This window comes from Pteropus alecto, unplaced genomic scaffold (assembly GCF_000325575.1).
Source record: "Pteropus alecto unplaced genomic scaffold, ASM32557v1 scaffold190, whole genome shotgun sequence".
NCBI lineage: Eukaryota > Metazoa > Chordata > Mammalia > Chiroptera > Pteropodidae > Pteropus > Pteropus alecto.
This window is the reverse complement of record NW_006430462.1, coordinates 4843514-4854995: the sequence shown is the minus strand read 5'-3', so window position 1 is coordinate 4854995 and position 11482 is coordinate 4843514. Positions and strand designations below refer to the sequence as shown.

Sequence of the window (11482 nt, the reverse complement as noted above, 5' to 3'; positions counted from 1 at the left end):
TTCCTGATGGATAGGCCACCTCTATCTCTTGGGGGACATGATGCCTGCTCCTCTGGGGACCATAGTCCTTTCAAGTCCAGAGCATCAGCCCTGCTCCATGTTGCTCTCAAGCCCTGCTCTAGCTGTGTCTCTACCTATCATCTATCAGAGCAGGAGGGGGCGCTGCTGAACAGTCTGCGCTTGGAGTCCCAGGAAGTGGGGAGCTCTGAGGCAGTCTCCTGGGTATGCCAAGAGCCTTTCTAAGAACCAGGACTTGAGGAGAGCAATGTAGGTGGCACGGGGATAGCCACCCACTTCCCAGAAGCCTTCCTTTCCTAGAAGCTCCTGGGGAAGTGGGATGGCTACACAGCCCCAGCCCTGCCCTCACCTCCTTCACCCAGTCCTGGAGGAGGCCCACGGCCTCCTGCTAGCTTCATGGAGGGGTATGTGGCCGTCACCACTGGAGTGGGAGGATAATGATAAATTCTAGGAGCCTCTCTGAGCCCCCGAACCCTCTTCCTTCACCAGGGAGATACAGATTCTCTTGGCCCCGCCCCCAAGGCCCAGGGCTTTGGCTCTCATAGTCCCCAACCAGGCAGGGCTGGCAGCAGGTGACTGGATGAGAAAGGCAGGGTGAGTGGGGGCGTGGGCCCCGGCAAGTGCCCTCCTCAGCCAATCAGCATCCTGCCCAGCCGGTGGATTGAGTTACAAGCCGGAGATCACCCCATACTCCAGCCTCCTTCCAACTCCTCCTAAAGCTCCATTCATTGGCCCCAACGCGCACCGGGTCTACTGGGTACCATTTCCGCTCAGCTTCTGAGCTGCTGCCTCGTGGGCCACCAGGGGTAGGCAACCTGGGGGCTTTGTCTGACTGGGTTGGGTCAGGGAGGAATGGGGGTTCTGGGAGTGCTGTTGGGGGTGCTGAGCCTCCTGGGAGTGGTTCTGGGGGGTTCTCCTGCCCTCCACTGGGACAGCACCTTTTGCCACTTGGCCAGGCCCATCCCTGGCAGCCCCTTGGGGTCCCTGAGTTTCTTGGGCAAGGACGCCCAGAGACTGGCCCTGTTCCACGCCTACTGGGATGGGCACGGGAAGCTGCAAGCATGTAGCCGGCAAGATGAGCCAGAGCTCACTGCAGCCTTCAGTGTCCTCTGTGCTGATGAGATCACCCGGGGCTCCTTCATCCACATCCCTGGGCCTGAGCTGCAGAGAGCCCTGGCCAACCTTCGGAGTCAGTGGGAGGCCTGCCAAGGGCCTGATGGGAGTCCAGCAGGGGCAAGGAAGAAGCGAGCAGCAGGACAGAGTGGAGTACCTGTCCTGCGGGGAAAGAGAGGCTGGACCATGCCTGGCACGCTGTGGTGTGGAGTCGGGGACTCTGCTGGAAATTCCTCGGAGCTGGGTGAGCCATGTGTGTGTGGGCTGGGGGGCTGAGGTCGTGTCAGTGCAGGCTTTCCAGGTTGTCTGTCCTTGGAGGAGTGACATAGCCACTCTGAACTTCGATACCCTTATATGTAAAATGTGGGTTACTGTAAGTCTCATCATGGGATGCTTAAATTAGGTCATAGATGGGAAAGGTCCTACCTACACCTGGGAGTCCTCGTTAATCACCATCCGAGGGAGGGGCCAGGCCGGGGTAGATCCGGGGTTGGCTGAGCCAAAAAGCTATTACCCAAATGAAGTGGATGCTGAGACCCAAAAGCCTGGGTTTAAATTCCAGTATAGCACTATTCACCTGGACAATGGAAACGACACCTGCCTTGCAGGGTCGCCGTGAGCTTGGGTATGGAAAATGCTGGGCACTTTGAAAATGCTCAGTAAAAGGCTCTATTGCTCAGGTGGTGACAAACACGAATGGCTCTTTTGCACTCTCAGCACAGCTGTCTGTGCATATGTGTGTAGGGTTGGGGAGGACTTGGCACCTGAGTCGGAGCAGGTTGGCATCCTGACAAGGCCTCATCATGTCAGAGAAAAAGGTTACACCCTGCCTGTTTGCCATTCCATTCCACACACATTCACGACCTCATGAATATGGGTGTGAGCTCGGGTCCGCCTCCAGAGTTCCTCCCAGCCAGGCCTTTCTCTGGGCGAGGGCTCCTGGGTGGGCTGCATGGTACTTGCAGTAGGGGCCGTGCCTTGGTGCTCTCTTTAAGCTTTGAAACTGTGAGAGTCCCACAGAGGGAGAGTGACTGGCCTCAGGCCTCCCAGAGCATTTGTGTCAGGGCTTGGGTGAAAACCGGGTCTCTGCTCCCGACACCAGGTGGGCATAGCCAGTGTGTGGTGCTCAGGACCCTGCTGAGCTGGTACCCCCTCTGCTCCCTGAAGGGGTCTTCCATGGCCCGGATCTCTGCTGCCGAGAACATGACCTCTGCCCACAGAACATCTCGCCTTTCCAGTACAACTATGGCATCCGAAACTACCGATTCCACACCATCTCCCACTGCGACTGTGATGCCAGGTTGGCAGGGCAGGGGGGCTGCAGGTGCAAGGGTGGGGTATAGTTACCCAGTTCCTAGGGGCAGAGACTAAGATTCCAGAGAATCCTAAAAAATCAGACAGCTTGGACCCCACTGTGCAGGTGTGAAAGCTAAGGCCTGAGAGAAGAAGAGACTTTCAGACCCCAAACCACTTAGCTAGTAGTGACTGAGTGGGTTGGGGAGGAGCCAGGTGGCCCTCTATGGTTCACTTCTGGTGCGGCCTCTGGGGCAGGTTCCAGCAATGCCTGCAGAACCAGCAGGACTCCATCTCCGACATCGTTGGCATGGCTTTCTTCAACGTGCTGGAGATCCCCTGCTTTGTGCTGGAGGAGCAGGAGGCGTGTGTGGCGTGGTACTGGTGGGGCGGGTACGTAGCTGCCCCTTTGGAGCCCCTTCTCGGCCAGAGGAGGAGCCCAGGCTCCAAGCCCAGAAAGGGAGGCCAGTCTGTATGTCTCGTCCTCCCTGTCCTCCCCTCAGGGCGGGGACCAGGATGCAGAACCCCCCCCTCCTGGTGTCCCACAAAACCCAGTGGGATAAGGGATGGGACTAACAGAGCCTTGGTCTTCATGGACCCAGGGGGCTTCTGGGTGCGAGGGATTATGGGTTACTAATTACCACCAATTGCCACCTCCCAGGTGTAGAATGTATGGCTCCATACCCCTCGCCCGCCTGCAGCCTAAGACCCTCTACAATGCCTCCTGGAGCTCTTCGGCCACTACCCTGACTCCTAGCCCCCAGAGCCCAGCCCCCAGCAAGCTGAGACAGAAGCAGCACCCTCGGAAGTGGCTGCCACAGAGGAAAGCGTCCCAGCACCCCAACAAAGCCAACGCCACAGCCCTTCAGGCCCCCGTGGCCTCCCTCAGGTCTGATATGGCCCCCACAGCCCAGTTGGAGGTCACCCATCCAGGCCTCCAGGGGCCACGGGGTGGCCTAAACTACCAGGGTGAGCTCAGAACCTAACCTTGGGGGCTCCTGATATGAGAAAATTTCTCTACCTCTGTACATGTGGGAGGTTTGGGGGGCTTGCATTGCTTCCTTTCCTACTCCAAACTCCTCCTGGGGTCTTTCAACCTTTTCCATCAAATCATGCTGCAGCCAGAAGGATTTTCGTAAACCCCAAACTTGACCATGTCGCTCCCCTCTGAGCCCCCACCATGGCTCCTCTTACCTCAGCTGATGATATCCCAACACCCAGGAACCCTGGCCCCACAGACCCTACTCCCCAGTCAAAACTCCAGTTTCACAAACATTTGGTTCCTCAAAGGCAACTTGCTCTTTCTTACCTCTGGGCCTTTGCACGTTCTGTTCCTTCTGCCTGGAGCAATCCCTCCTCCTCTTCCTCTCAGCCTCAGTTTATCAGCCTGTGTCTCCAGGAAGACTTTCTTGACCAGCCTCAGCACTCTGAGCCTCCACTACTGTAGCACTTACATGTATGTGTTTGTGTTTGTGTATATTTGTGTGTGTGGGAGAGAGGGGATTGGGGCAGAGAGAGAGACTCTGTGGGCACAAAGGCATGAGATGGAAGGAGTCTGTGTGTGTGTGTGTGTGTGTGTGACTGAGCATATGTGCCAGTGTTTCTTCTGGATGGCAGTGAGCATCAGTGGGCCTCCTGGGGGACTGAGCTCTCCTCACTACCACACCCACCCCCAGGCGTCCGCCAGGCCTGCCGCAGCTTCCGCCATCTAGACCAGTGTGAGCACCAGATTGAGCCCCAGGAGACCAAGTTCCAGCTACTCAATAGTGCCCCAGAGCCCCTCTTCCATTGCGACTGCACACGCCGGTGAGGCCTGCTTGGACCCTTAGGGGTGGGCTGCCTGATGCCAGACACCTGGCTGTGAGGCCCCGTCCCAGCCTAAGCCTGCCTCTGCCCTCAGACTGGCACGCTTCCTGAGGCTCCATAGCCCACCTGTGGGCAACAACGTGCTTTGGGAGCTGCTGGGCACAACCTGCTTCAAGCTGGTTCCTCCATTGGACTGTGCTGAGCACAAAGGGTAAGTAACAGTAGAGCCAGGAGGATTGGGGGATTTTCCCAAGGCGTGGACTTCCTATACCTGCCTCCACCTTTGTGCATCTGGGCCAAAGGGATGGGTGCAGGGGATGGGAGACCTTTGAGCTATATTGTTATCATCTCCCTACCCACTGGTGCCCTGGGTTCAGCTCCGCATCTGGCCCATGTGGATTGCATCTTGACACTGTCATTTACTTCCTATGTGACCTTACAATTTGAGTCACCTCTCTACACCTGGTTCCTTATCTGTAAAATGGTTGTATACACCAAGGAAATGGCGTGTGTGACACACATAGCCCATGGCCTATGGGCATGTAGTAAACTGCTTAACTCACGATCTCATTTCCATTTTGATTCTCAAAGCCAGCTCCTTGTCCCTTGTTACTCTTCCTATTTCACATGTGAGGAAACAAGTCAGACTGGCTCAGGTATCTGCAGGCAGCCGGTCAGTGACAGAACCCAGGCCTCTGGATGTCAGGACAGGTTTATTTTGCCTCCTTCTAGGTGTAACCACCCTTCCGTGGCCCCACCCCCTGCTCCTCACTAGGCCTCCATTCCCCAGTCTGCAGAGTAGCATGGGATCATTGGCAGTCCTGACTGCCTGCCCCACTTTTCTTTCCCCACAGCTGTTCCAGGGGCCCTAAGGCCATCAAGGTGTCAGCTAGGCACTTGCGGCGACTTCAGCAGAGGAGACTCCAGCTCTGGGGTACAGGCACAGATGAGGAGCAGGCACGGCCTTCGGAGCACCCAAGGGCCCCCATGTCATTCTATGACTGGTGCCTGCAGCTGACCCAGGCAGCCTGAGAACCCAGAGAGCAGCAGAAATTCTGGAAACAATGACTTCAGTTCCAGCTTTCTTGGGCACCAGATGATCTTGCCCCTGGCTTTGCTAGGCCTGGGGGTCTCAGTCTCTTCTTCCTGTGTTAGATTGAAGCATGGCCCAGGCTTTTGCGGACAGCCAGAAGGCTGGATTGGGGAGAGGAGGGCCAAGGCCCAAATGCTAGACTATAGCTCCTGCTGTGCTGGGTGATCTTGGGCTGGCATACAAACCCTCTGTGCATGGATGTGGTGTTCAGAAGGCTCATTCTGATGCCCTAGGCTTGTACCTTGCCAGGGAACTTTACTCCAGATGGGAATAGGGAGGGGGTAACTAATTGCAGCGGGCCTAGGAGGTACCAGGAGAAAGTGTATTTTAAGTCCATGCTGCAAAGTGAATACATGTGTCAAGGTCATGCCCAGGGAAGATCGAGTACCTGGGGCATCAGGTAAAATAGGGAATGAGGGATGCCACAGAAGTGCCTGTGTCTAAACCCAAGATGGGGGGCACTAGAGGGACTTCACAATTCTCTTCCTCCCAGGGGGAATCCCTTCTCTTCTAACAGCTGCTGTGTCTTTCCTGGCCCAGCCTTGGCCTACTCTTCCTGCCCTAAACCTAAATGCACAGCTCCTCTGTGCCCCTGAACAAGGAACATCCCTCCCCAACTCTAAGCCTTTGTTTTCTCCTTACAAAAGAGAAGAGTAAACAGGACCTACCTCATAGGGTCCTTGAAGATTAAGTGAACCAATCCTTGAAGATTAAGTGAACCAACCATGGATAGCTCTTAGGACCTACTAAATATTCCCTCCCTCCAGCACACAACCAAACTGTACTTAGGTCTGATTTTGAGAGGCTCACACAACGCTTTGGAGGCCTCAGTTTGCTTACCTGTGAAATGAAGCTAAGAACTACACCGAACTCAACACCACAATTCAGGGTTGTAGTACAGATTAAAGATGGCGTGTGTAATGTATACAGTTGATGTCTGGTAAATTGTCAGATCTGTTGTTGTCTCTTTTAGTCCTTTACTCTTGACTATCCCACCCCCTAGACTGCTAACAAGTTAAGAAAGAGTCAGGAGTGAGGCTGAAGAATTTAATTCCTAATCGATGACCTCCAGGATTGCCCCTCCCCCTATCCCAGATAGGGGTCTGGAAAGACCTTTGCTGATTGTCACAGTTGAGGTGCTAGGACGGAGTTTGGGGGACCCCAATTGCCCACCCCTGGCCAAGGCAGGGTGGCAGGTGCAGATAAAGCTGGAGCAGCAGCAGGAGGAAGGCAGGTGGGCTTGCAGAAGATTAAGACAGAGTGAGAGCCACCTGGGCCCACCTACCCACCCGCTTTCAGGGCTCCAGGCCCCCTTCTTCCAGCTTCTGCTGGCCCTGAGGGCTGGGAGACAGGCTGTCAGGGGTTGGGGCTTCCTGATCAGGTCCCCAGGAGCTGCCACCTCCGGGGTCTACGGTCTCCAGGCGCAAGGCAGGCAGCAAGCCCAGGCTTCGAGGCACAGATGGTGGGAAGGCCCAGGGGTCAGGCAGCCCAGAGGGCCCCTCCTCACTACTGCCCCAGCTGCCGCTATCACTGCCCCTGTAAGGGGCGACATGGGGTAGGCGGTGGCTCTGGGGTGAGGGGCTGCGGCTGGTGCCTCGGCGTTCTCGGGAGGAGGGCCGCAGGGCAAGGCCAGGAAAGCGGGCTAGGCCTGGGCTGCGGCTGCGGTGACGCTTGGACTTGCCAGGGCTGGGACTGCGGGACTTGGGTGCGAGCAGCTCCAGAGTGCTGTCATCCTCGTCCTCTGAGCTGGCACCTGAGCTGTCTGTGCTGCTACTGGCCACCTCTGAGGTAGGCAGCGAGATCTGGAGGGAAAGTTGGTCTCTCGAGCGCTCCGTTCCCCAGCTGGCCACTGAGGCCTCTTGGAACCACTCCAACACTCCCGGGCAGACCCAGGGAAGTCAAATTATTTGCAGGAGGTCACAGAGAAGAATCTGGAGGCTGTGGCATTTGAACAGGATCTTTTGGCACCCCTGACCTTGTAGTCTGGTCTACGCACCTGGAAAGGCTCAGTGACTCCAATGAGGATGCTATGGGTGTGGCTGTAATAGCCCAGGATGAAGTCTCCATGGCCTTTGGGTAGCGACTCCTCACTGAACGTCACCTGGTGGGCCCAGGGGTATAGGCTCAGGTTGGGGTGAGGGAGGCAGCCACAGAACCCCCCAAGCTGAGTCCTGAGCCCCCAAGGGTGATGGGGCCTTTTTCCCCTTCCTCACTACCTCTTGAGTACCTGGTAGATATTCCTGTCCACATCCTCGTGTTTGGCCCAGACATAAGCCACGTAGTCTTTGCAGTGGCGGAAACCCACCTGGGGTGAGAGGAATCAGGGCGGTGACCCCTGTGGCCTGATCTCAGCAGCCGCCTGGTGTGGCATCAAACTCTGAGAAGCCTGTGATCCCACCTGGGTACCCGGCTGTTCCTCCAGGCCCTTCTTTCCCCAAATCACTGACCACCCCTGCCCTTCTCACCCGGTACAAGCCGATCCAGTCCCAGGAGCTACGGGTGAACACTGTTTCCATGCGGTATCTCACCACAGCCTGCTCTGGCCGCACCCACTCGTCTGCCACCTCCAGCCGCACCAGCGGCACGTCGTCCCTGAAGGCAAACTGCCCGGGGGAGGGGGCAATATCAGGGGAAACCCTCCAGTATTCCATGCACCTAGGGCCCTTGGGCCTCAGTCAGCACAAATAGGTTGAGATGAGGGCCTTTGAAGCCACTGCAGACATAGGGAAACTGAGGCAGAACGGGTCTAGGATAAATGCCAGGCTTCTTGCCTCCCAGCCCAGGGCTCTTTCTGCCCACAGCCTTCTTAGATTTTGAGTGAGAACACAGCTTTGAAACTAGGAGACCATGGATTTGGCCTTGGCTCTGCCCCTGACAGGCTGTTTGATCTTGAATGAGCTTCTCAACCTTTCTGAATGCCAGGGCGTTTGTCTGTAAATGTAGATCATCTTAGTTAACTCCTGGGGTTGTGCTGCAGATTCGGTGAGATTCCATTTGTAAAGCATAGCGTCTACTTTCAAGTATATGGTAGATGCTCAGTAAATGATTCGCTTATTATGCTAGCAAGGGAAACATGAGGTACTGGATAATGTAGGGCAAGCTGAACACCCCTAAGTGGGAAGAAGAACCCTGGGTAGAAGGCTGGAGACCTCAGTTCACTTCTAGGCTGTGCTACTAACTTGCTTGTGTGACCTCAGGTAAGCCCCTAGCCAATTCAAGATTCGGTTTCCCCACCTGTATTAAGGGATGACTGTGACCTTGTCATCAGTTCCTGAAGACAAATAGCCAGGAGTACCTTCCTCCCAGAGTCATCCACGTGGGTGGGTTGCTGGGGTGACAGGTGGCCAGGTTATTAGCTCCACCTCTGTCCCTTAGGGAAGGACTCACGTGGTGCCAGCCTCAGGCTTTTGCCTTTTCCCTGTTTACCTGGTTTCAGATTTCCTTCCTCAGATTCTGGGCCAAGCTGCTCTAGAAGAAACCAGCACATCTGCTACCTGCCCCTGGTTCTTCACAGTGGGTCTGGTCAGGGTGGGCTCTTGGAGATACCCTCCAGGGCTTTGCAGGGTCAAAACTCCCACTGAGCCCTATTCTGAATGTGTTGCTTTGAGTAAGAGACTTAAGTTTTCTGAGTCTCAGTTTCTCTCACAGGTAACATGGAGAATATGGACATCTCAGGGCCTACTAAGCCATTCAAGGGGATGACATGTAAAAGTGCACCATACAGGGTGTGGTATGTAGAGGTGCTCAACAGATAACTTTTTACAAAGGACAGAGTCCTGGATGAGGAAGGAAGGTCAGGGTAGGGTGCCCAAAAGGAGTAGGTCTCAAGGTGAGGGTTAAACCTCATGCCCAAGACTTTTACCAAAGGTCATGAGAGGCCAGACATAGGCAGATATCCTTTCCCAGCTGAGGATATTGGCCAATGTCCCACTGACTGACCATGTGACAAAGTCACCAAGGAAAACATTCTCTGGCCTACTGGACTACCTCTTATCAGATCAAGAGAAAGGAGAGTCCAGAGCTGTGTTTCACGGCTGAAAAGATGGAATCTACACCACTCTGCCACTGAGCCTGTGTGAGGCTTGGGGCACATGCCTACTCCCCTAGGGGCCTCAGTTTCCCCATAGAAAAACAGAGTTGGACTAAATAGTCTCTCAGGTCCAGTTATGATGTTCTGACATTCTTGCACCCCTCCCTTTTTTTGGCGACTAGGGACCTTAATCCTAAACACGATGCTAAATTATAACTAGAGTTTAGCTTTGTATTTTTTATATCTCTATTCTCCCTCTCCATCACTACCTTACTCTTGCAGTGCTTGGCAAATGGTAAGATAGTAAGTAAATAATAAACGAATATGAATGAATGCTGCATGAGGTTTAAGTAAACATTGTGAATTTGCTGGCCTTATTATACATGCAAATTTTACCTTAAGTTGCCCTAAACCTTTCATAGAAGAAGGGAGTTGGAGAATAGTGGAAAAGACATGGGTTCTGAATTCAGGCCAGCCTGGGTGCAATTCCTAATTCTTCTCTTTACCCTAGGCAAGTGATGCTGTGTCTCTGAGCCTCAGTTTCCTAATCCAAAAATGGAGATCATAACTCACTCCCACTCTGCTCTGACAAATGGGTGCTGCTGAAGGCAGGTGCAAGGGTTGGGCTATGGAATGCTGAGCTGGGCTTGGGGATGTCATTCGGGGAGGATGAGACTAGGACTCACTTGCAGGATGAACTGGGCAGCCACAGGCTTGTGGTCACTGACTGTGTATTCCATGTGGCTGCGGTAGCTGTGCTGGGTCACCTGGAGCCGGTGGCTCTCCTGTCCTGAGGGGCTGCGACCCCCACGTGGAGCCTTGACCTTCCACAAGATACGGTCTGTCCAGGCTGGCTTCCGCTTCTTGGCACTGTAGTGGGCGGATGTAACCAGAGTTTCAGGGGCAGTGGATCAAGGCACAGCCCCCAGCCTTGCCTCCTGACCCTCCTCCCTCTCTCTCTTGTCCAGAAGACTTCAGCCCACATCCCCACTTCATCCCAGTGCTGAGCTCACCTGGTATCATATTTGTTAGTACCCACATCAAACTTGAAGGTGGGCGCAAAGTTGAGGGGCCCCTCTTGGAAGCCCTTCAGGATGGGCCAGGTGTTCTTGGCCATGTTGAGCTGTGAGGGTCCACAAGGGCAGAATTGGACAACAGCTTGGGCAGGACGGATAAGGGCAAGGATCATAGCCTAGGGTACAGGTGTGTCCCGAGGCACGCTCTGTGGCTTGGGGGTTTGGGGTGCAGACTGGGATTCCACACCTGGTCCTTCTCCCAGAGCCGATGGAGCTGGTCGTTGTCAATGGCAAACTTGACGAAGTGCAGGTCGTAGCTCTCAATGCGGAAGTTTAGGTCCCCGAACCAGAACACGAGGCTGTTCGAGGGTTGAGATCAGCAGGGTCCATGGGGTGGAAGAGCCCAACCCAGATCCTTCTCCACCCCCATCCAACCAGACAACACTGGCTGCCCCTAGCGATGATGCAGTGGGTCGGTGAGTGGCTGGTGAGTGGCGGCAGAGCCTTCAGCCCGCCAAGGAGCAGCAGTGGGGTGCGGATCTAGAGGAAAGTTAGGTTCAGACCCTCAGTAAGGCCCTGCCCCTCAGCAAAGTACCACCCTGCAGGCTCCGCCCGCCATCAAACTTACCCAGTATTCGTGTTCCTAGATGTAGTTTGGGTGGTGACCCACCTCCATAGACCCCGCCTCTCCCCCAAGGTCCACCCAGGCAGGTACTCAGGTTTCTTCTTGCAAGTCAGTGGACGCTCACCTCTGAGACTCACCCCTCCTTCACTAGCCCCGCCCAAGCTCCATTTGGCCCCTCCCTGGCCCGTACTCATGATCCAGGATGCCTTGTGCCCCGGGTCCCTGGAACTGCTGGAGGCTGAGGATGGTCTGGAAGTTGTCCTTGCGCTGCTCTGCCTTGTCCATGTGCGCTGGCAGGTGGCAGTTCAGAAAGCAGAGCATGTGCCCGAAGGCCGCCAGCCGCACGCTCACTCCTCCCTTGTTGCCCTTGAGAGGCAAGATTGGGGGGGAGGAGGGTTGTGGGCCGGGTGAAGCACTGAGAGAGACATACAGAGGAGCGGGGGCCGGCCAGCCCATGGAGAAGACTTGGGGAGGAGGAATGGGTTCTA

The 11482-nt window shown here is 55.3% G+C and overlaps 2 protein-coding genes across 2 annotated transcripts in view; one reads left to right on the top strand and one right to left on the bottom strand.

Moving 5' to 3' along the window:
• Positions 1-870: 870 nt before the first annotated feature.
• PLA2G3 (phospholipase A2 group III) lies at positions 871-6231 on the top strand. The gene is made up of 7 exons (XM_006904929.2): positions 871-1375; positions 2299-2431; positions 2683-2817; positions 3086-3393; positions 4101-4230; positions 4325-4441; positions 5085-6231. Exons 1-7 carry the CDS (start codon positions 871-873, stop codon positions 5260-5262), a joined length of 1506 nt encoding a protein of 501 aa, XP_006904991.1. The 3' UTR covers positions 5263-6231.
• Positions 6232-6356: 125 nt separating this feature from the next.
• The window catches only part of INPP5J (inositol polyphosphate-5-phosphatase J), a 9323-nt gene continuing 4197 nt past the window's right edge, over positions 6357-11482 (bottom strand). The window contains exons 6-13 of the mRNA XM_006904927.1: positions 11185-11360; positions 10617-10728; positions 10367-10476; positions 10040-10223; positions 7789-7926; positions 7551-7628; positions 7320-7424; positions 6357-7125 (exon numbers count right to left, since the gene is read on the bottom strand). Coding sequence (XP_006904989.1) covers positions 6619-7125; positions 7320-7424; positions 7551-7628; positions 7789-7926; positions 10040-10223; positions 10367-10476; positions 10617-10728; positions 11185-11360 — 1410 coding nt within the window. The 3' untranslated portion in view covers positions 6357-6618. The remainder of the gene's footprint in view (positions 7126-7319; positions 7425-7550; positions 7629-7788; positions 7927-10039; positions 10224-10366; positions 10477-10616; positions 10729-11184; positions 11361-11482) is intronic.